Here is a 25,730-nt window from a genome sequence, read left to right as displayed (position 1 = left end):
ATTTTTCCATATTTTCCACAACTATGGCCGATACTAATTCATTTTAATATTGTTCAGGATAGTTGTGATTTATAAAACTTCCATAATTCAGATTTTCTTGCGGTGGACATTCCAGTAAATCGTGGCAAGGAAATCCAGCATGTTGAAAGCATTTTCTTACCACAAGAGAGTCTAATTCGTTCCACGAGGAATCCAACCATCGAATAGCATCCAAAACAGAAATTCTTCTGCCGTTAGGTTTGGTGGCAGAAATTTTACAAACACATTTGAATATTCATTTATTAAACTGTGGCTTGTCGCGTTGTCAATTAACAAAATAATTTTTCTATTTTGCTTCTTCATTTGGTCATTGATAGAACTGAGCCAATGCTGGACCAATGCTTGTCATAAAATCCTTTTTATTTTGAACCCATTGCACAATAAAATTTTGAGTGTCGATTTTATTTCGGTGAAAAGCTCGCGGCTTCGCAGCGTTACCTATAACCAACGGCATTAACTTTTCTCCTGAACTGCTGCAGCAAAACAATACGCTCAGCCTTTCTTTTGCCAGTTTACCTCCTTCACAAACTGCGCCTTTTGCAACGAGACTTCGAGTAGGTAATTTACGATAAAACAATCCAGTTTCATCCACATTAAACTGATTCTCAGGTAAATAATTTTTTAAAAGTGTTGGTAGTTTTTCTTTCCAATCTGAGGCAGCTTTAAGATCTACATTCGCCCCTTCACCACTTAAAGCTTTAAATTGAATGTTATGTCTCAAGCGGAAAGATTCTAACCACCCATTGCTTGCTCTAAAGTTCTGTATTTGTAACTCAGAAGCCAATAGCTTAGCCTTTTCTTGAATTATTGGGCCACTGATTGGAATATTCTTAGACCTGCATTTTTCAAAAAACGATTTCATTCCCTCATTTATTTTTTCAAAATCAGTTATACGTGTTTTTCTTTTGCGTTCGGATCGGGGTTGCTTTCTAATTCTTTTGTAATATGTTCCGTTTTATTTTTAATATTAGCGATTGTTGATTTGGAAACTCCATATTTTTCTGCCAATTTCCTTATACGAGTAGATAGGCTTTTATTAGCCGGTTCATTCAATATCTCACTTTTAATTTTCAGAGATAACTCCACATGATTGCAACAACCGATCAAATATGCATAATTGTGTCATAGCTAATCCATGAAATTTGATGCATACATAATTTTGCAAAAATAACGGCATTACAACGTATGAAAAATTTCATTGATGCCGAAATACAAATTTGTGTGTAATATACATATGTATATTTAGTACTTTTGTAAGTAAATAGCATACAAATATGCATACATATTAAATGTATTGTACAAGATATAAAGGGATTTTAATGCTTGCTGTTTAAAAATTTAGACAAATTTTGTCCAACTTCCAAAATAGACAGTGTCCAAATTAAGCAGTGAATATATGGATAGTTTGTACTATATTATTTTGGTACAGAACTTTTTGTCCAATTTGAGCGAGTGTCCAAGTTATAAGGGTGTCCAACTTTACAGGTTTTACTGTAATAATAAAATAATTAAAAATGGTTGACAATTATAATAAATGAGTGATAGCAATAACTTACCGGAAGAGTTTCACAAGTTTCGATTTGACGGCTCAGTGTTCCGGTTGCCGATCTTGGTCCAGTGCTGGTTGATTTATCCAAAGCTTCAAACAAATGCCGAAACGGAAGTTCGTTGAAGTGTAGAAGGCAAACAAACCAATGCAATGGTCTTTTTAACAACAATTCGAATCGTCGTATAATTCCACCGTGTGGGTCAGTGTTTGTTGGCTCACCGTCAGTGCATATTCCAGTGATATATTCCAGTGATATATTTTTATCGTTGAAAAAAACCATTTAATTTGTTTTTTTTGTATTCAGCGGTTTCATGTTCCAGTCTTACGTAACCAATCAATTCAGAATTGGGTTCTTTTACCATCCTAGTATGATATTTCTCATCAAATTTATCTATCTTTAAAGTATCATCTTTTCTACCATCGAATGAAAACGCTAACAAAGTGGTATCATCCAACCGTTTGCGAAGCACTTCTTGTCTGCATTTCTCTTTTTCTCTTCGAACTTTCGATTTATCCATGATGAGAGGTTTCCCATGCTTATCTTTAATTTTAAAATCTTGTAAAAGAGCGGTTCCCAATGCTGATGCTACTCTGTCAGGCACACCAAATCTGTCACATACCAAGGCAAAGTTAAAACAATCGTATCTCTCTGTGTATTGTGAACTTGTGCTTCTATCCATATCTTCTTGTATATGGTATATGGGGTGGCGGCTTTGGCATTGATGACATAGACGTTGATCCTTGCTCGTCAGTTTCCATCATAAATGCATTCATTGTTAGTCTTCTCTGATTATGTTGATCGTGCATGAACTCTTTGAGGCGTTCGGGAACCCAGCCGCATGCACATGGAGCTGCCTTCAAATCGCATTTACATGTTCCAATGTAAAAAATTGTTTCCAGAGATTTTACATACTCTGTAAATTATTGGTTGCTGTTTCTTCTCTTGATTTGCTCTTGATACTTGTCAAGCAATTTATTCAATTTATTACATACACTTTTTTTCAGCATTATTTCCATACAAAGTTTCTCCCAAATTCCAATCAACTTATCTTCTACTTGAATAGTGAATGATTTATGGGAAAACTTTTTTTGTTCTGTTTTAGCTCGTTCTTCTTCTTCTTTATTTGCCAATTCGTATTCGAATATTGGTGATCATATAACATTTAGTACTATGTACAATATTAATAAGCTTAATATTAATATAATAATGTATTTACATGTTAAATATATATTAGCACGTTCGCTTAAGTAAAAATAATATCTCAAGATATCCAGATGGGTAAATTAATATCAGTCAAATCAGTAGACCCACCAAAAACAGTAACATCATGCTTGGGTATATGACTCATTGGGTTTTCGATAGTTGTTGATGTAGTTGCTTCATCTTGCGGTGTAGAGGATGGTGGATTCATTGTAAACTTTTTGATTTGGAATGGTCACTTCAATTATAATTTTTTTTGAAATACCATAGTGGTTATTGCTTTAGTTCTCCTCACTTTCAGAGGTAATAAGAATGAAATGGTAATTTCAATTCTATTTCAAAATTTGCCCCTACCCAAAAGTTCGACCCAAATTGATGGACATCAGAATTCGTTTCAGAGGTATGGTTCCTTCGGCAAAGTTTCTTATATTTTCATAGAGCAATGGGTGATTTTTTTGCCTCCCCACAAATCGACCCGGCCTAATATACATATATGTCGATAAAACTTGTTAGTGTCGGAACCTCGCCCAATTTCCACTAAATATAATAATATATATAAATAGTTTTAGAATTGCTATTTATACGACTCTATACTACTAATGATCAAATAGAAAGATTACTGTGACTCTGATAGAAATAGCGCGTCGCGAAAAACCCCAGAGAGGTACTTTGATACAATTAAGTTAATTCTCCTTGTGGCAAGCAAATACTTCATTTGATTGCTTAGATTCCCTGCAAGTCACAGTATCGAAACTCCAATTCATTAAGGGATCGTCTCAGTGTGACCCTCCGAAAAATCACTGATTTTGCGATCTTTTTTTAATGTTAAAACTAACTAATCAATCCGGTTTTTAATAAATAAATACATTCATGACAAATACAAAATGATCTTTTTATGTTTACTGGGTGTATAATATTTAAATAAATTGTTGAAATGACTCGTAGAAAAAAGGTTCTGTACGATGTCCGCGATCGCAGCCGCACTTTTGATCTAAAACAAAAAATTTCAAAAAGATTATTGATCTGTAGGAAAGTCGCTATCGCGATATGGAATCTGGAGTATGTCGCGGCGCGCTATTTCTATGAGAGTACAGTTTTTTATTTGATCATTGCTAGTACCAGTCGCTCGCAAGCGCTCGGAGTGGTATCAATAGCAATTATATACTATACAGGGTATAATAATTTTGTTCACTTATTGGTTATACGTACCACTTAAAACTAACCGGGTGACTGTCTGTCCGTCCGTCCGTGCAAGCTGCAACTTGAGTAAAAATTGTGTTATGTAGGTGTGCGGGTTTCTTAATACAAAAAAAAAAAAAATACGATATCGTTGATGACCCAAAAACGCCAATTTGGTAAAATCCCATATCTCAGGAATTACTCCACCGATTTCGACTATAGTTAATACATGAGTAGGTTCGTATATGTGACAGTACAGAAACGAGCGAAATCGGACTACACCCATCTACTTCCCGTATAACACAGTTTTAAATTCCGTTTGATTCTTTCACTTTCCAGGTACCGAACATGTAAACCCTAGAATCTGGTCAATTTATGGGATATACAATTGAAATTCAGACATAATTATTTCCTGATAATAGTAACTCTGTGTACCAAAAATGTGTTGAATCGGGTCAATATTTCCCTGAGCCCACTTATACCTAATATACAAATTTTAGAACTATCGGGTGTCTTTATATGTTGGGCAATATTTGAGCTATTTGTTTGTTCATAACAGTGTATCTTTAAGCCTAAAATAGATTAAATTTGGTGAAAATTTGAAACAACTTCTGCCTGATTTTATTCTACAAGGTCTGTCGCAAAAGAAACAGGACTGTTAAAACCAACAACAACAAAATAATATTTTTCAAAAGTTATATTTTTTTATTTAAAGAAGTTTCCTTGTGCTTCGATACAGCGTTTAGTCCGGTCAATTAGCATTTCAAATGGATAGCTGAAATTTCCTGAAACCAGTGTCCTTTCATGGGCAAATGAAGTTTTCCAAATAGGTAAGGGTGCCAGATCAGGTGAGTAGGGTGAGTGGTTAATGGTTAATATGGAGTTTTTTGCCAAAAAATCAGTGACAAGCGTCGACCGATGACGCATTATCGTGCAACAGGCGCCAGGACCCTGTCTTGCGGTATTGTGGTCGAGCACGACAAATGCGTGACAAAAGACGCTTCATAAAACCAAGGTAAAACACAGCATTAATCGTTTGGCCAGGTGGGACGATACCCTCGGAATCGTAAAACAAATCAGCATTGTCTTTATTTTTGACTTCTGAAGACGACCGACTTCTGATCGTCACAGAGGTCCTCACGACCTACTTGGAATCGCTTAAACCACTCACGCACATTACTACGGGATAAGCACTGATCACCATAAACTTTTTTCATCATTTGAAACGTTTCAGTAAACGTTTTCCCAGGTTTAAAACAAAATTTAATATTTGCTCTTTGCATTTTACGACCAATAACCAAAAGCTGCTGTCACTTTTTGATCGATAACATTGATTGTAGTTATCCAATTGTCTTAAAATTTTTACGAAATATCAACAAGAGATCCAACTTTTTATTTCATATACCCACCAATAGGTGGCGCCACCAGAAACAGTTCTGTTTCTTTTTCGACAGACCTTGTATATGATTGGTCAATGTATGTTCCTTAATTTAACTCAGGGAACAGTTTCTTAGTTCGTGGCGTGATAATAATTAATAGATAAAAGGGGTCGATACTTCTCCAACTCCCAGATACCATATATATATTATATATATTTATATATATGATAAGATTCCGATCGTCTGGTTGACGTTTCACATCGCTTTAATTCTTGCAAGTTGCAAGAGTATAAAATGTTCCGTTGCACCTGATCTTAGAGCTTCCTTACTTTTTCAGTGTGGTTTTAATTGTTCTTATATCATTGTCGTAAAATAAAATTTAAGCGTTTTTATGAAAAGTAAGAAGTTAATATAGTAAAATAATAAACAACTTCTTCTTCTTCTTTATTGGCGTAGACACTGCATACGCGATTATAGCCGAGTTAACAACAGCGCGCCAGTCGTTTCTTCTTTTCGCTACGTGGCGTCAATTGGATATTCCAAGCGAAGCCAGGTCCTTCTCCACTTGGTCCTTCCAACGGAGTGGAGGTCTTCCTCTTCCTCTTCCTCTGTTTCCCCGGCGGGTACTGCGTCGAATACTTTCAGAGCTGGAGTGTTTTCGTCCATTCGAACAACATGACCTAGCCAGCGTAGCCGCTGTCTTTTAATTCGCTGAACTATGTCAATGTCATCGCATATCTCATACCGTTCATCGTTCCATTGAATGCAATATTCGCCGTGGCCAACGCGCAAAGGATCATAAATCTTTCGCAGAACTTTTCTCTCGAAAACTCGCAACGTCGACTTATCAGTTGTTGTCATCGTCCAAGCCTCTGCACCATATAGCAGCACGGGAATTATGAGTGGCTTTTAAAGTTCTGTTTTTGTTCGTCGAGAGAGGACTTTGCTTTTCAATTGCCTACTCACTCCGAAGTAGCACCTGTTGGCAAGACTTATCCTGCGTTGGATTTCTAAGCTGTCATTGTTAATGGTGTTTACGCTGGTTCCAAGATAGACGAATTATCTACTCTTCAAAGTTATGACTGTCAACAGTGACGTGAGAGCCAAGTCGCGAGTCCAGTCTGGAGAAAGCAGAACTAACTAAAGGCAGCTCCTTTCCATGCTGTCGAAAACAGCTTTGAAATCGACGAAGAGGTGGTGTGTGTCGATTCTCCTTTCACGGGTCTTTTCCAAGATTTGGCGCATGGTGAATATCTGGTCGGTTGTTGATTTTCCAGGTCTGAAGCCACACTGATAAGGTCCAATCAGTTTGTTGACGGTGGGCTTTAATCTTTCACACAATACGCTCGATAGAACCTTATATGCGATGATGAGGAGGCTAATCCCACGGTAGTTGGCGCAGATTGTGGGGTCTCCTTTTTTATGGATTGGGCATAGCACACTTAAATTCCAATCGTCGGGCTTTCGTCCGACCATATTTTACAAAGAAGCTGATGCATGTACCTTATCAGCTCTTCGCCGCCGTGTTTGAATAGCTCGGCCGGCAATCCGTCGGCCCCTGCCGCTTTGTTGTTCTTCAGGCGGGCAATTGCTATTCGAACTTCTTCATGGTCGGGTAATGGAACGTCTGCTCCATCGTCATCGATTGGGGAATCGGGTTCTCCATCCTAGTGTTGCGCGTTCACTGCCATTCAGCAGGCTGGAGAAGTGTTCCCTCCATAATTTAAGTATGCTCTGGGCATCGGTCACTAGATCACCTTTAGGGGTTCTACAAGAGTATGCTCCGATCTTGAAACCTTCTGTATGCCGCCGCATTTTTTCGTAGAATTTTCGAGCATTACCCCTGTCGGCCAGCTTATCAAGCTGTTCATACTCACGCATTTCAGCCTCTTTCTTCTTCTGTCTACAAATGCGTCTCGCTTCCCTCTTCAACTCTCGGTGTCTATCCCATCCCACACGTGTAGTGGTCGAACGTAACGTTGCGAGGTAGGCAGCCTGTTTTCTCTCCGCTGCGACACGGCACTCCTCGTCGTACCAGCTGTTCTTTTGCACTTACCGAAAACCAATGATTTCGGTTGCATCTGTACGTAAAGAGTTTGAAAAGGCGTCCCACAGTTCCCTTATACCGAGTTGACGAGTGCTCTCAGAGAGCAGGAGTGCAAGCCGAGTAGAAAATCGTTCTGCTGTCTGTTGTGATTGCAGCTTTTCGACGTCGAACCTTCCTTGTGTTTGTTGACGTGCGGTTTTTGCTGCAGAGAGGCGGGTGCGAGTCTTAGCTGCAACAAGATAGTGGTCCGAGTCGATGGTAGGACCTCGGAGCGTACGCACGTCTAGGATACTGGAGACGTGTCTTCCGTCTATCACAACATGATCGATCTGGTTGGTGGCTTTTCGATCCGGAGACAGCTAGGTAGCTTGATGTATTTTTTTGTTCTGGAATCTAGTACTACAGATAACCATATTTCAGGCCCCGGTGAAGTCGATCAGCCTCAACCCGTTTGGAGATGTTGCGTCGTGGAGGCTGAATTTACCGACCGTATTGGCAAAGATACCTTCTTTGTCCCACCCTGGCGTTAAAGTCACCAAGCACGATTTTGACATTGTGGGGGGGGCAGCTCTCATAAGCGCGCTCCAAGCGCTCATAGAAGGCATCTTTGGTCTCATCGTCCTTCTCTTCCGTCGGGTCGTGGGCGCAAATCAGCGATATGTTGAAGAACATCGCTTTGATGCGGATTGTGGCTAGACGTTCATTCACCGGAGTGAATGATAGTACTCGGCGACGGAGTCTCTCTCCCACCACGCATCCCACACCAAACTTGCGCTCCTTTATATGGCCAGAGAACTTTCCTCACTTGCGTGAACTTCTACACATGTCTCCATCCTCCAAGTAATAAACATATTTTTCCTTAAATTAAGGGATTTATACAGTATGTTTGTGTCAAGGATTTCTCACTATTTGCCAACAGCACTTTTCGATTCGGTGTTGTAATTGACCGCATTATTTAGGCTTCCCGCGAAAACGTACTACAGAAAACCATTGATATGCAACACATAACAATGCCACCAAACCCCATAAATGAGTGCAGGGCTTTTAAAGATTTTAGGGCTATGAAGTTAATTATATTTCTACTTATCAGATTTTATTCCATATCGTGCCACCGTATTTTACATTAATTTATTAAAGGAACCTAAATCTTTCAACAAAATGTTGAGATTGTCATATATGCGATATTTGCTGAATTCGATGTTTGATTAACAAAATTTTTCAACGTACAAAATTGAAAATCGTTCATTCTAATAATGTAGAAAAATACCATACTACCAACGAATACCAGATATGTGTCACCAAATCCTAGCCCTTACTATGTGAGCAATGTATTATTTTCCTCGTAAAAATAATGCCCGGTTTCACAGCCCATACTTAAGTTGTTCCCAAATAAAATTTTAGCTAAGCATTGTTGCAGACTGAGTAGTCGTTTGCACTGTCAAACGCAAGGCTTAATTTCTTGAAAATTTTCTTATGATATATGGCAACGTTATGGGCAACATATGTTTTACAAATATCATCCGTAAAATACTTAATACCATGTTCAGACCGAAAATTTAAAAGATTAGATTACATTTAAGCATTTCATAACCCAACAGTGCTCTTACTGCCGTTGAAAAGATTAAAAACAGCTGTTTTTGCCATTCAAGAATTTACATCGCTCAATATTTATCGAAAGAAAACATTGTCATGTAGTATTTTGTAATAAAAGCCGTATTCTTTTAAATATTTTCCATATAATGGAAATAATGGACGCTTTTTTTATTTGGGAAGTCGATTTTCAGCAGAAATTACATTCATTGCTCTAATAAAAATTTGTTTGTTTACATTTTTTCCTTTTTATAAGGTCTAAATCAGATGTGATAATGTAATAGATTTCCAATGCTGCCAAGTAGATGGCGCAAAATCAGAGTCGCACAGAGAGATTTAGCATGGATCAGTTTCAAATCACTCCGATGAAGTGATTTTGAACTGTCATTTTTGTATGGCGAAATATTGATAAATTTATAAGGTTAGTGGGATAAACCACTCAACAGCCGAAATCGTGTGATTAAGTGTCGGTCTGAACATGGTATTAGATACTTCAAATAAATCTCCAACTGTCCTCAGCATACATCACGTAGCATAAAAGCGCAATTAAAGCAAAAACATTTGTGCTGGTGATAGTGAATGATTCCTAATAGAAATGTATAAATAATTGAGTAGTATAAGGCAAATTAGAAGTACAACTTGGTTTTGTGCTCAATTTGTAGTCGAATACAATCGAGCACATTCCAGGCTGTTTCTTCGCTAACCCGAAATCTGTAGCGGAAATCTTTATCGTCATATTCATTCTGGGTCACCGTCAAAATCATAATCTCAATCCGATTCTATATTTTTTTCACAAAAAATAATTTCTAGTTATTCTTCTTTTCACAAATAACTAAAAATTCAAAACAATTTAAAACAAAAATCAGCTGTTACTTAAGCACTGCTTAAGTCTCCCATTTTCAGTACTTAATCACAACTTAAGTATGGACTGTGAAACCGGGCATAAGTAGTATAAATAAGTAAGTATATACTATACTTATGAATATGTATATATAATAATACATATTCACAGCTTAAAAAAAGGTAACGAAGTTACAAAAAAGCTTTTCAAAATGACTTGATAAATAAATATGAGAAGGAAAATAAGATATTTTTCGCCAATCTTTTTTTATTGCATGTATTGCCTTATTTTATTGCGGGTTTTTAGGGAGACTTTAACCAAATTAATAATTTTATTTATTTTCTCCATTACACAAAATTACATGTATTGTTTACAATTTTTAGATACATCTATTCCCCATAACAAACATTAAGTTTTGTATATATGGTATTATAGCTTAAAGCATAACATATTCAAAAGTAACTTCCTGCTATTTAAAGGAAGATTATGTCGACAAAAAGTATGTGGAGTTTATAGAATTTGACAGCCTGAAAAATTAATATCAAATGATTTGGGAGCCTTTGCGAGATGTGGATGTTGTGCCAAAATAACTGTAGAATTCAAACGTCTTGTAACATATCTCCACTCAATGTGACAAGTCAAGAGATCGATTCCTTCCGCAAGAAATGACAACTATTTTACTTACATTTACATAACATTTGAATAAAAATAAAAATCGTCTTGTAGCATATCCCCAATCAATGTAACAAGTCAAGAGATCGATTCCTTGCGCAAGAAATGATAACTATTTTGCTTACATTTACATAACATCTGAATAAAAATAAAAATCGCAGCAATTTGTCAACAGACACAATTACAGCAATTTTTCACAGTAAAGCTGTGTAAAAATGAATTTTACAATTTTGATGTGGACCGTGCTAAGTTCTACAAAGACGTCTAAATATAATTGGAATGTTGACCTCCTTATTTTTTAAAGAATGTAATAAACCTAAATTGGATGATGTTTTCCAACTTTCTTACTTTCGATCATAATAAGTTATATACATGTGAATATGAATTTTTGTCGTTTTTAAGATATTTCATATTCTGGATACACCCCGTCAAGAAAGTATCGGGAATTCTTCTTTTTTCCCTCTCATCTCCTTCTTATATGGTCGACCTCAATAGTGTTTGTCGAATTTTAATATTTAAATCAACGTATTTGTGTTAAATTTTGGCCAAACACTCAACAAATAGCACTACGTATATAGGGTAGAAGGGGAGCATTCGCCTCTTTTTTTTTTGAGGCTCTCATAAAAAAAACTGTTAGTGGTCTTTCAAAACTTTTTTTTGTGTAAGAGCTTACATTTGTTGGTTTTAAATTTTAACCGTTTTATTCTGATTACCTCGCATATTTATATACAAATTTTACGGATTTCCCAAGATGCCCAAAAGGGTGAAACTGCCCCATCCATGGGGTAAATTCGCCAGTTGGATGGGGCGCAATCGTCAAAAGGAAAATGCAACTTTAAGTTTGTGGCACAACTATTTTCTTTTTATTTATTAAACAATGTGTTGAGATGAACTATAACTAAAGGGCATCACTGATCAGTGAATACAACACTCTCCACATCAACATGTTAATTAGGGCATCATTGATCATCACCAAACTGTTTTTGTTCCATTTTTCATCTTATACCAACGAGAAGGTGACGCTCTGCCGTTTTTTTTGATTCTTCTTTCTTCTAGAAGTCACGTTCGCCGCTGCACGCATCGTCTATTCGCAATCGTCTATTTGAAATCGTCTATTTAAAAAACCGTCCATTTTAACATTCTAGAAAGTTCGCATCGACACATCAATTATATACACCGTTTACGTTTCTCCGACCTCCATCCCGTGCGTCCACCAGCGGTCCAGCAGGCAACTTGCCCGCAACGTCTATTTGAACATTTTTCCTGAACGTTGCATCCTTTGCTTCATCCGGTCATTATATATCGAGATTATTCGTTTTTTATTCGGCTTTCATCATTCAGTTTATATATTTAACTTTGGCTTAATAACATTTAACTTTTAATATCTCTATATGCGATAGTAATTGGTGTAGTGTGCCTATTTGCATCAAAGAAGCGTAAAGTGTAAAAATATTTATTTATAAGAAAACATTGTACAATTTGCAATTGAAGTGATAAGTAATAAAGCTTATATAGCTCAACAAGAGCGCAAAAAGAAATTTTGAATTTTAAAAGTTGGAAGTGATATTTGAAAGTTTGGTGAAGACGGTGAAGAAACGAGATTTGAAATAATAAGTAATTCGTAAAGAAATAAATACAGTGTTTAACAAAAAATTAACTTAAATTTTATTAATTCATGTAAAAGTGACAAAAAAAGTGTAATACATATGTTAATATTTATATTGTATACCGGTAAGAACTATGTAATTCATAAAAAATAAATGCGATATAGTGACGAGTTTTACATACATTGTACTGCGACATATCTACTTCAAATATGTATGTTGCAGCTGATCGGGACGTTCCTGCGGAATGGCTTGGGTCCGGCAACTTCAGGGCAATGTCATCTTTTGGAATATAGGATATGTCGTTAACACATGGTTCATAAAATGTCCATGAACCTGGCTTTTTTCTTAAAAAATCAAAAGTTACCGAGTTCGGACATTCAGACAATATCTTGCCAACATAGAACTTATCTACCTGCCCACCAAATCGAACAAGCACGAATTTGATCTCACCAAGGCTCTCTGGTTCTACACACGAACCAACAGATCTGTCGGATTCAGCGAAGCTTAAGGCATCTGCTAAGTCAGATAATGAGTCGACGTAGGTTTTACGTTTTTTATTAATTATTTTCGGAACTCCTTTTCATACCAATGGTTTCTTTGCTTGTTTTTTCTTTTGCTGCTGTGGTCGTTCCTTTTCTTCTTTTAATGGAGTAGATGTCAAGATTGTGGATTTTCCCTATCTTTTGTCAGATTTAGATTGTTGAATTCTAGGGAGTGGACGGACTTGCTCCGGAGTTTTAGGAAGAGGTGGGGGTGTGACTGGAGGCTCAAACAGGACATCAGGTTCATTTGAAATCGCATCTTGTTGAAGTATAGGTTCATTATCATTGTCAGCGGTTGGATGTTCTTCATTTGGTTCGTTTATGAAGTCTGTTTCAGGAAATATTTGTTTGTTAAATGGGCTTATACCTGTCATTTCAAATCCTTTGCAAATGTTTTCAGCAGCAAATGCCTTCCGAAATGGGATATTAGATAGCGATAGTACCTATATTGTAAATTGTAATTATTCTACCAGATTTGGATACAAGGAAATAATTGAACGAAGTCGCTAAGTACTTTTTAAACGGACCAAACAACCAATGGTTGGAGCTTGTGTGACGTATGTGGCGGAAAAGTAATCATATGAATACCATTTTCTCTGCAAAATATGATTGCTGTTAGACTGCAGTGGGAGACGTGATTGTCTAGGAAAAGGCTTATTGGTTTCTCCTTGGAACACCGAGTGTTATTTTTGATGTGCTTTAGGACTTCTATAAAGCCTTGAGCTGTCATCTATCCGCTCTTATCTGTTATCCCCAGACAACCGTTGGGACTCCCATTCACGAAATGTTCTTTATACTTTATACGAGGGAACACATAGACAGGTGGTAGAGCGTTACCAGAAGCATTTACAATGCCTACCATTGTCACAAGCGATCCTCTTTCTACAGACGCCACTTGAGAAACTGTTCGTCTTCCTTTTGAAGAAATAACCTATGAAATACAAAATAGGTACATATTATTATATGTATGTAATGTAGGTATTTCGGTTAGAATGCTATTAAATTACCTTGGGTGATTGCAACACAGTAGTAATACCCGTTTCGTCTAAATTATAAATATCACACGGAGACAATGAATTATTTTTGAGCAAATGCTGCATATTATCGAAAAACTCCATTACTGCGCTTTTCTTAAATACAGTCAGTCGATAAAGACTTGTATTTTGAGGTTTTCGCAAACTCAAGTCTTGATTACTTTTCATAAATGCTTGAATCCAGTCAATTCCAGCTTTTTCATTATCCACCCATGATAAAGGCATGGCAATATCATTTATTGTGGCATATTCAAATACAAACTTCCGTGCCATTGTACAGGTGAAGCCGTGCTGTGGGTTAGAGCATGCTTTAAAATACTCGCATATCTCTTTTTCTTGATGTTTTGTAAAAACTTGATTTGAGGTATATTTGTACAGGTGAAGCCGTGCTGTAGGTTAGAGCATGCTTTAAAATACTCGCATATCTCTTTTTCTTGATGTTTTGTAAAAACTTGATTTGAGGTATATTTCGATGAATACATATATTCACCTTCAGATGACTGGCCGGAGTCATCTAATGCCTCCAAAAAAAGTTATTACAAAAAATACTTACAACCAAATATTTTCGCGGTAGTCCGTAAAACATAAAACCTCGTCCGTCCTCGAGCACATGTACATATAATGAAACTACCAAAGAGTGAGAGGTGGAAGATCATCGATAAATGCACAAAATATCGTTTTTCGATTATCAATAGCTTATTTAATTTTAAAGATAATTGGTGGTGGCATATGTGCCCCACTGGCGAATGCTTCCCCTTCTACCCTACTTTTAGCTATTCTTGTAATTCAAAGAGCGGCTCCAGGGAAACCGAGTTGAGTTAGTTGAAGACATCAGAACAAATTCGACGCGAGAGCTGAGGTCGACTGTCATAAACAGATGAGGTAAACACACTGGTTGACAGATCGCGCTAATTTTTGGCATCATAATTAAGGACAGTTGTACAAACCTAGAAAAAAAGTGACTTGTCTTCTATATAAGCGGGAGATTTAAATGAAGAAATCCCGATACTTTCTGGACAGGGTGTATCATAGGGTGGGTCGATTCCGGACTTTTTTCGATTCGGGATTTCTAATAGTGCGGAAAAGTTGCCTTAGTACTTCCTGATTCCAATGCAACTTTTTGTTTTGAGATCGGATTGCATCTTAAACCCCAACTCCGGCCTTGAAATTTCGGAAATTCGCCTAAAATCGTGAAATTGTCTACCTAGCGCCTGAAATACGCATCTCATGGCAAAATGTATAAAACAAAAATTATTTGTCACGTCATTTTCTACCGAAATGGTACTCATGGCCGTAGGACAAACCGTTCCCGAGATACGAGCAAAAATGCGGCGCGCCACAGCGCAAGGTGAAAAAAAGGTGGCTTGCGGCCACACTTCTTGACGTTGATTTCGCTGAGTGCTATCACTCACATTCATTCACCTAAGCCAAAGGACACGTTCGGATAGGTCTCCACACAAATATTTTTTCATCGAGTTCCTTCACTCTTTTCGGTGATTTCGCCGAGTTCTATCACTTACATTCATTTCCCTGCGCCATACGACACGTTCGGACTGGTCTCCACATAAATATTTTTTCATCGAGTTCCTTCACTCTTGTTGTTGATTTCACCGAGTGATATCACTTATATTCTCTCAACAGAACACAGAACTCAAAATGTCTGTATCTAAATTTAAATTTAGACAGAAATGTCCTGTGTTTGGCATATATCCGTACAATCTCTCTGAGTGCCAGTTACCTACTTACCAGGATGTTCTTTTGTGTTATCAGTTTGAAAGATTTCGTATAGAGGTTACAGAAATAGTTGCAAAAAGGTTGAAAATACTTTCAAAAGGTCATCTATTCCGATAGTTTCACACACCAGAGTTGTACAAATGCTCACCACATACCATAAGAAATTTCTGACTCTTAAACAAATGTTTTTAAGAAACCCAATAGGTTTGAGCTCTAAAAGAGACAACTTTGTCTCTTCTGCCGGAAAATTATTTGACATCGCTGCTTGTAAATGCATTTATTTTTCTTCTTGCACTTGTCCAAAGAAAAGGAAAGTTCCTATCAATGATCAACCATTGCTCTTGGACCAGAGAACCAGAAGAATTGGTCGCATTGGAAGTGTTGATCTACCTGAAACAAAAAAGATTACAAAGAAAAATGAACGTAAAGAAAAGCTTTCAAAACGTCATTCAACATCAACACTTACCAGAAACGTATCAGCTAGAACACGTGACCATTCAGATCAGCCAGACTCTCATACAGACGACAACAATGTAGGTGCGTCGCACATGGATTCTTCCAAAAGCGATGCTGATGATGAATTTTCCCTTCCATCCTCTAAAACCAAATAAAACACACTAGTATTAGAACACACTGCCTTAGCTGCCCAAGAATTTGGAGTAAGTTATAGAGCAGCGGCCTTGATTGTTTCATCTGCTTTTCTGGATGCTGAAAAAGCAGGTTTGATAACAGAGGATCAGGCTAGCTTTGTCACTGACAAATGCAAGATTAGTCGGGCAAAAAAAAGTGTTAGAGTTAAGCTCCAAAACACCGAAAGTATTGACTCTGTATATGGGCTGTATTTTGACGGCCGCAAAGACAATACACTTACACAAGTCAGCGAAGGTGAAAAGTACTAGCGCGACACTGTCAAAGAGGAACATATTTCTCTTATAGCGGAACCTGGTTGTCATTACTTTGGCCACGTCACCTCTCCTTCCGGGTCAGCTGAGGATGAGACGCAAGCAATATGGCAACATTTACAAGACAATTCAGTTGATGTGGAACATCTAGAAGTTGTCGGTGCTGATGGCACCAACACGAACACAGGTTGGAAAGGTGGAATCATTCGGAAACTAGAAGAAAGAATAGGTAGGCCAATACAGTGGGTTGTTTGTCTTCTACATTTCAACGAACTTCCATTTCGTGCTCCTTTCGTACACATGGTGTTTCAAAGAGTCCAAATACATTCTCTGACGACATAGGTAAACTGCTCCCTGATTGTGAGAAGTTGCCTGTTGTCAAATATGAAAGTTTTCCATCCTGCCAATTACCTTCTGAGGTTATTAATCCGACCCAACTTAGCACAGACCAAGCTTATCTCTATAAAATATCAGAAGCTGTTATTTCCGGTCAATGTTCCTCAGATTTAGCGTCGATGCATCCAGGTAACATGTGCAAATCTCGCTGGCTCACCTGTGCAAAGAGAATTCTGAGATTATACATTTCTACTGACAAACCAACAAAGGAAATAAAGATTTTTTCAAAGCTAATAATTATTACGATATGATTAACTGGAAGACTATTACCTTGACTGTTCCACCAGTTCTTTGTTCAGTTTCTAACGAAGAACTCATAAAAGGGCTATCGGGAGACACTGCAGAGGTATGGGAAGTTAGTGAATTCCCCTCTCACACCGTGGCAGTCGAGAGAGCCGTCAAACTGGTGACAGAGGCATCTTCTAAAGTTATTGTCCCCCAATCTCGTGATCGTTTTATACGCTCTACACTGAAATCTAGGCAACAAGTGCCAAAGTTTAGTACAAAATCTGATTTTATCAATAAATTTGACACAGATTCAGACTAAAACAAGCCTGACATATGGTTGGTTGGTTGGGTTGGGCTTGGGAGGAACACGTGACAAATAATTTTTGTTTTATACATTTTGCCATGAGATGCGTATTTCAGGCGCTAGGTAGACAGTTTCACGATTTTAGGCGAATTTCCGAAATTTCAAATCCGGAGTTGGGGTTTAAGATGCAATCCGATCTCAAAACAAAAAGTTGCATTGGAATCAGAAAGTACTAAGGCAACTTTTCCGCACTATTAGAAATCCCGAATCGAAAAAAGTCCGTAATCGACCCGCCCTAGTGTATAACGCCATTCGATATTGAAGGTAAGCGTTGTCGGATTTTTTTAACGGAAGATATGGCAACATTGATCAGGAGGCATCCTGTTATCTTACGAGTGTAGTGTTATGACATGATTGAACGTTCCTCGGCTGCGTTTAACTACGGGGATGTTCGGACAAGCAAATAACTGCAGCAATATTGCGACACTGTTATTTTTCTTAAGATGCTCAGCTGTTACTTATATTGCAACAGTTTTGCGTCGAATGTGATGCCTTGCTATACTGCCGCAGTGACTGAGATATCGATGTTGCGAAGTTAATGACCGGGCGCCAGATTGGCTTTCATGTTGCCAACAACGTTCCTTTGTCTTTCTCCTAGTGCTGCCGGCTAGCGATTTTATTAGGTGTGTAACGCTTAAAATCTCAGGGTTGTTGATAATCAGAATTTTGGCAACTTTGATGCGCGATTTCTCGGTTTTCATTTTTACGATTTTTTAATTGGCGTGCTGGATAGAAGAAAACTAAACGTTATCTGGAATTGGGGCAAAGTTTATTATCTTAAAACTTCTCCTTTTTCTTTACTGGCGTAGGAACCGCCTACGCGGTTGTAGCCGAGTTAACAACAGTGCGCCAGCCGCTTCTCCGTTTTGTTAAGTGGCTTTCTTTTGAGACTCCAAACGAAGCCAGGTCTTTCTTCACCTGGTCTTTGCAATGGAGAGGAGGTCTTCCTCTTCCTCTGTTTCCCCCGGTGGGTACCTCCTTGAATACTTTCAAAGGTGGAGTGTTTCCGCTGTTTTTTAGTTCGCTGAACTACATACGTCAAATCCGTCCTATATCTCATACAGTTCATTGTTCTATCGAATGTGGTATTCGCCGTGGCCAATGCGCAAAGGACCAAAAATCTTCAGCACAACTTTTCTCTCGAAAATTTGTAACGTCGACTCATCAAATGTTGTCATCGTCCATTAGAGGACCCTACTTCTCAATTGCCTACTTAGTCTAAAGTAACACCTGTTGGCAAGAGATTGATATTGTTGTTGATGTTAACACTGGTTCCAAGAGAGACGAAATTATCTACGACTCTGATGTTAATACTGTCAACAGTGACGTGGGAGTCTAGTCGCGAGTGCGATGACTATTTGTTTAATGACAGGAAAATAATCTCCTACCTTGTCCTCGTTCACTGCCAGACTCATTTGCTTTGCTTTCTTGTCCAACCTGGAGAAAGCAGAACTAGCGAGGCGAGTGGTGAGGCCAATGATATCGCCAGTAGCTTTACACTCTTATAAAAGATTATTTTCTGCTAGATTGAAGAAGTCGGACGAAAAGTCGGTTTTTCTGAAACCTCGTTTGGTATCGAACTGCTCGGAGAGGTTCTTCTCGATCTTGACGGAGTTTTTGGTACTGTAAGTTTACATGGTCGTAAAAATTTTGCGGGGATTCCAAATTCAGACATAGCGGCATAAATGCAGCTCCTTTTCGAGCTTTAAAATCGACAAAATGGTGGTGTATGGTTATTAGGGTGCTTCAAAATCTTAAAAAAGAACCGTGAAATGAGAAGGGACACTAGGGTGCTTCAAAAAAATTTTTGAATTATTTTTTTAACTCTCACCCCCTCAAATGTTAGTGATTGACAAACAAAAAATCTTCTCTCAAGCCAGGCGCTGTAGCTTAACTCTAAGGGGTCGCTATTTTTTTAGGTTCCCATATTTCATTCAAACTAAAATTTCACCATTATATGCGTTGTTGAGGAAACTTGTCCCACGATAGTTGGCGCAGATTGTGGGATTTATGGATTGGGCAGACCACACTTAAACTCCAGTCATTGGGCATTCTTTCGTCCGACCATATTCTACAAAGAAACTAATGCCTGCTCTTTATCAGTTCTTTGCGCGGTGTTTAAATTGCTCCGCCGGCAATACATTGGCCCCCGGCACTTTGTTGTTTTTCAGGCGGGTTTTTTGCTATTCGAACTTCTTCATGGTCGGGAAATGGAACGTCTGTTTCATCGTCACCGATTGTGGAATCGGGTTCGCTTTTTCCTGACTTTATAATTTCACTGCCATTCAGCTGGTTGGATAAGTGTTTCCTTCCTAATTTTACTATGCTCTGAGAATTAGTCACTAGATCACCTCTGCGGGTCATACAAGAGTATGCCACGGTCTTGAAACCTCCTGTTAGTCGCCCCATCTTTTCGTAAAATTTTCGAACATTACCCCTGTCGGCCATCTTGTCAAGCTCTTCATACTCACGCATTTCGGCCTCTCTTTTTTTTTTTGCCTGCAACTGCATCTCGCTTCTCTCTTCAAATCTCGACGCGCACGTGTTATGATCGATTGTAAAGTTGCTTGGTAGGCCAAGGGGCACGAGGACAATTGGAGTAGAAAACCTTCTCTGTAGTTGTTGACGGGCGTGCTTGGATATAGAGAGGCGGCCGCGTATTTTCACTACAACAAAATAGTCGATGTTAGGTTCTCAGAGCTTACGCACATCAAAGATACTAGAAACATGTCATCCATCTATCACAACATGATCGATCTGGCTTTGAACTCTTCTATTCGGAGAAGTCAAATAGCTGATAAATGTTCACGTGCTGAAATCTGGTACTACAGATAATCATATTTCGGGCCTCGGCGAACTCTAGCAGCCAAGTTTTACCATGGAGGCTAAATTTTGCAACTCTTGTGACAAAGACTCCACTTTCATTCGGATTCCAGAAACTGTGTGTGTATTTAAGGTTTTATCAATGTTTGTTGCGAATATATTATTTAGTGAGTTAAGTATTAGACACCGCTTACGCGGTAATAGCCGAGTTTACCACAGTGCTCCAATCGTTTTATCTTTTCGCTGCTTGGCCCGATTGGAGATTCCAATCGAAGCCAACGACTTCTCCACCTGGTCTTGGAGGCTGACATTGACGATATTATCTACGACTTCGAAGATGTGACTGTCAATAGTAACTTAGGAGCTAAGTCGCAGGTGCGACGTTTGATTGTTTGATGACAGGAGATATTTCGTCTTGCCCTTGTTCACTACCAGATCCATTTGCTTCGCTTCCTCATCCAGTCTGGAGAAAGCAGGTGTGGATATTGAGACCAATGATATCAATGTCATAAACGTACTCTAGCAGATATACAGTATTATAGAAGATGGTACCTGCTAGATTAAGTTCTGCAGCTCGAATTATTTTCCTCAGGAAAAGAGTTGAGGTTGAAGAAGTCCCACGAAAAGTAGTCGCCTTGTCTGAAGGTATAGAACTGTATTTGGGTATAGTGAATCGCGATAGAAAGAAACATCTGTTGGCTGAAATTCCGGGGTAAATTTTAGAATGGCATCCCTATATTTATAGTTGCAGTTTTTGAGATATTTGCATTTAAATTTCAAAAATTCAACTATTTAAAATGCGTGTTTCTCCCATTTATATTGAATTTTATAGTTATATTTTTAACTTTTATATCCACTAACACTTCAGTAATTCGTTTCTAACCATTTATTTTATATGAAATAGCCTTTTAATACAAAAATTACCTTTATTCAACATTTAACTTTTGTTCAATTATTTTTGTTCACATAATAACAAAAGAGTTGCATTCTAACTAAAAATCAGTGCTACCTTACGTTCATATTTTACAGAAGAACCAAAAGGAATAAAGAAAACAAATAACCCTGGTCGGACCAAGACCTGGGCGTGCTCAGTTCTTTTGCGTTGAACTCCGTTTTGCGTTGACGGCCTTCGGCGGCGCTTCAAAAAAAATAACCCTGGCCGATCCAACACCGTGATTTATCAAGATAATGAGAATTCTGAAAGATTTTACATTACTCGTCACAGGATAATGAATTTAGTTATGACGTCATACTCTTTCCTTTTTCTTACTTTTATTCCATTATATAGTGACACTAATTTTTTGCTTGTTTACAACCTTTCTCTTATTTTATGAATAAATGGACTTTAACTAAACTTTGATATGGAATTAAAGTTATTTTTTCACTATTTAATATAAAATAAATGATTAGAAACAAATTAGAGAAGTGTTAGTGGATATAAAAGTTAAAAATATAAGTGTAAAATTCGGCTACTACTTATATATATTCCTGATCTGGAGGACCTCCTCTATCCGTACATACCCATTTTAACCCCGAAATCGGGGGATGCTCTTCGAAATCGCAGCCAAATTGCGCCCTTAAATGGTTTAATGTCTGTATCTTCCAATCTGCTGAAGCTATTTAAACGTCAATAGAAATATTATTTTTAAAAGTTCTTCATACGCTGTGAAAATTGTATAATCAGATAATAACCACGTCTACTCCCCATATAACGGTTATGTTGAAAACTACTGAAAGTGCGATAACACACTGACTAAATACGCCACAAGCATTAAACTTCACAACCAAAATGGTATGAAAGAGTTGTACGAGTATAGGAGTAGATGTAGAAATTGGACAATATTAAATACATCTTTTGAAACAGATATTAAAAAAAACCACAAGATATATTCATTTTACAACAAATAAGCGTATGGTAGATTAATAGAACTAGGTATATGTAAACTTTATTGATTTACATTATAATCTAAATTTAGGCCCCTATTACGGGTTTCTTCCAACTGCATTTTGGTTGGAATTTTGAAATTCGGCATTATGATTTTACACTCAACCCGTAAAAAAAAACTTCGAATGAAGTGCTGAACACAATGAGCGCGACAGACTGCAGCAGCACGACAATGAACTAAAAATGGCGTCGTGAATCCTACTACATGAACATTTGTTAGAAGGCAGCGACATAGCAATGGCCGGCATGTACACAAAACAACGTAGTTGTCTATTTTGTATGTACACAATTTCGTTGTGCCCATACTTACATATACCAGTCACTTCAATGAAATTTTAATATTTTGTTTAAAGTGAAATTTTTTTTGAAGTTATACTTCTTATACGAGTTCGGAAAAGGTTGCGATAGATTCAGGTTGCGCAACCTTGCTCAATATGAATCTACGCAACCTTGTCTGCGAAGATGTTCGAGCAGCAAGCGAAGCGGTGACAATCGGCGATCGTTTGTTCGTTTCTTTCGGCACAGCTCGGATTTTCTACCAACAACACAATGTTGCCATGCTTATGCTGTTGTTGTTTTTGTAGAACAATGTTCAAATTTTTGGTTGGTGACATATTTCAATTAAAAAATCAATTCTGTTGGGCTTCGAACTACGCACCTCCAACGTCCTCGTCGTCACTTTCCAAGCGCTAACCACCAACACCACCATTGACACTTGAATTGCGTTGTCCTAATTATGATTTGGTTATGCAGAAAGAAATGTACAATGGATCGCCGATTGTTAACTCTTTCCTTGCTGCTGCTGCGCATATGTATGTTTGTATGCTTGTGCATTATTGAAGTTATACTGCTTTTTCTTTCCTTTGTCTTTCATTTCTGCGAATTCTCAACTATTTTATGTGACCTTTGGTTGAAATACTCTGCGTTGGTCCATTTTTTGGAAATCGACCTACGATGACGAAGTATTTTCGTTTTATCTGACAGCGTAAGGTTAATAAGTTCATTTCTAATTTTGTCTTATGGCATATTAGAAATGATGTTTCTTCGAAAATCATTCGCTTACAACGGATAAAACGACTTCTGAGTGGTGATTCTAATGAATGAATTCCTTTTGGTTGAAACGCTCTGCGTTGGCCGTTGAAAAGTTAAGACTATACTTCTCAGGATCATTCATTTCTTCAAAGAAATTAATGACATTTAGAAATATGCATATTTGCTTTATTTCGTTGTCATTTCCATATCCGTAGCAATAGAAGTTCTATGGCATAAGTAAAGTAATGGCCGCCGATTGTCACCCCTTGCCGCTGTAGCAGCTTCGCCTATGTGTACGCATATGTATGTTTGTATTAGTGATGGGCGATGTTGTGACTTTTAAAGAACACTGCTACTTGTGAGTGTGACTTTGTAGTAGCAGTGATTTTAAACTGTGACTGTGACTAGTATAAAAATTGTAACAGACATAGGCCAATGAAGTAGAACAAAATTGTTTCATTTTTTCATTTAGGTACAATGTACATATTTATTAGAATAAACAGAAATTAACATAGTTAATTCATTTTTAGAAAATCACCAAATATGAAGTATATACATAAAAGATAAAATTAAATAGTGTTAAAAATATTTACATTAAATGGAAAAGAAGACCAAAATATTATGTTTGTAAATATTTTCCATTTGTATTCTAAAACAACAATATTTCAGTATTCCTTTCGCTTAATCTTTACCGACGATCACATACAATTTGCCCCGCTTTGGGAAAAATTCTCCGCAAGGAACGGAGGAGGCTAAAACACATAAATACTTTTTGGCTAATTCTGCCATTTTAAGGTATCTGTATTTATTTTCAAGCCACCAATGAAATGGGTCGCAACTACGGGAAACCAGGCCATCTTCCAAATAGCGCTGAATTTCAATAATGGCTTTTGCTTCTACGCTACTATGTGGGTTATGTTCATTAGCGTATTTATCGAAAGAACTCCATATTGATACCGATTTTTCAATATTTTCTTCTGTTATTTCAGTCTGAAATTCTATTTCTTCCCCTCGCATATCTATTAGATAACGTTTTATAAGTTTTTTTGTGTTATGAGCTGCTGATTCATCAGTCAACGCCACTAATTTGAATCTGGGATCTAGAAAAGTAGCTACCGTAAGTGGATTACTGTGTTGTAAACTGCTAAGACGTTCCCTAATTCCATTTAAAAACATTTCAATCACTTTTTGTATAGTGTTTGAAAATGTTTCAGTTCGCAAGGGTCTATACACATCTAATAGACCTTTTGCGATTGGTATTACCAGCGAACCTGTGCAATATGTTTCACCACTAATGCTTACTGTGGCATCTCGAAATGGTTTACAAATTTTGCACAAAGCAGCAACAGTCGCTCACTCGTCGCTGGTTAATATAGGTAAATTTTTATTTATAATTACCAAAGTACATTTCACCGCTTCCTCCAACTCCGAAAATCGCTCCAACATTGCCAGTGTGGAGTTCCACCTCGTTTCAACTTGTTGAATTAATTCTAGAGGTTCTTTACCGCTGTTGCGCTGGTAATTTTTAAATGCTTCATTCGCTGAAGTACTTTTCTTGAAGTGAGCAACTATTATTTTAACTTTATCAGTTACTTGTTCTACTTCAGGAATGCGTAATCCTTCTTTTACAATTAAATTAATTGTGTGAGCCATACATCCAAAATGCTTCCAACCTAACTTATTAATTATTGCACTTTTTATGTTACTAGCATTGTCCGACACAGCTAGCAATATTTTTTCGTTAATTTTCCAGTCACTTACGATTTGTTGTATCGCCTCACTTACGTTTTCAGCTGTATGATTTTGCCTCAGTTGGGATGACGATAAAAGCACTGACGTTAGTTCAAAATTTTCGGAGACATAATGTGCCGTTACAGCAAAGGAACTAGACGTGTTCCGCGATGTCCAACAATCAGTGGTAATGCAAAACTTTTCCCCGCTCCTAATCATTTCTCGCACCTTATGTTTACATTCCTCATACAATGCAGGAATCATTGATTTTGAAATCACATGTCTGCTAGGAATGTCATAAGATGGATTTAGGGCTGTTACAAATTCCCGAAAACCTTTGTCCTCAACTATAGAGAAAGGTTGCAAATCCACCGTAAAGAGCTGCAATAACTTGCTTGTTATTTCACTTTTTGATTTTAGCCGCGCGACATTTAAAATCTTAGTTTAAGATAAAGGCCTTGGTAATGCAGTCGAAGTTGATGGAATATCCTCTTCAAAAGTAACAGGCGCATTTTGCGGCGCTGGCGTAATTTCCGACTGCAAAAACATTTTCACAATACCTATTTGATAATAACTTCAAAATTATATTACCATTTCCAATCGAACAGTAGGATGCCTCCGTTCCATATGTTTTTTTAAATTTGATGTTGACGTTATATACATATGATATTTTGGATTTACAAATATCACATTTTGCGAAAACAGCATCCACCTCTTTAAAATATTGCCACACATAACTTGTTTTGGTTCTTTTTGACACAGACATCTTTAATTTTTATTACGTATAAGCAAACTGATTTGTAACCGTTTCGTACAAAAATTAATGTAAACGATCCGTTATTTTTTAAGACGCACATTGTTAAAGTCACAATAAATATATTCTCTGAAGGATTTT

General features: G+C 37.5%; 2 protein-coding genes across 3 annotated transcripts; both read right to left on the bottom strand.

Moving 5' to 3' along the window:
• Window positions 1–12,234: 12,234 nt before the first annotated feature.
• LOC120781524 lies at window positions 12,235–14,549 on the bottom strand. 2 transcript variants are annotated; one of them, XM_040113745.1, is made up of 3 exons: window positions 14,234–14,549; window positions 13,654–14,069; window positions 12,235–13,577 (listed from the first exon to the last, which is right to left on the bottom strand). In XM_040113745.1, exons 1-3 carry the CDS (start codon window positions 14,334–14,336, stop codon window positions 13,377–13,379), a joined length of 720 nt encoding a protein of 239 aa, XP_039969679.1. In that variant the 5' UTR covers window positions 14,337–14,549; the 3' UTR covers window positions 12,235–13,376. The 2 variants fall into 2 exon arrangements, with proteins under 2 accessions (XP_039969679.1, XP_039969680.1); XM_040113746.1 differs by having other exon boundaries at window positions 13,654–13,971.
• A 9,807-nt stretch (window positions 14,550–24,356) lies between these two features.
• On the bottom strand, window positions 24,357–25,274 carry LOC120781750 (zinc finger BED domain-containing protein DAYSLEEPER-like). Its single transcript, XM_040113981.1, has one exon. It carries the CDS (start codon window positions 25,097–25,099, stop codon window positions 24,458–24,460), a length of 642 nt encoding a protein of 213 aa, XP_039969915.1. The 5' UTR covers window positions 25,100–25,274; the 3' UTR covers window positions 24,357–24,457.
• Window positions 25,275–25,730: the final 456 nt, after the last annotated feature.

This window comes from Bactrocera tryoni, unplaced genomic scaffold, assembly GCF_016617805.1.
Source record: "Bactrocera tryoni isolate S06 unplaced genomic scaffold, CSIRO_BtryS06_freeze2 scaffold_7, whole genome shotgun sequence".
NCBI lineage: Eukaryota > Metazoa > Arthropoda > Insecta > Diptera > Tephritidae > Bactrocera > Bactrocera tryoni.
The sequence above is the reverse complement of the archived record's forward strand: the minus strand, read 5'-3'. Positions and strand labels throughout refer to the sequence as shown.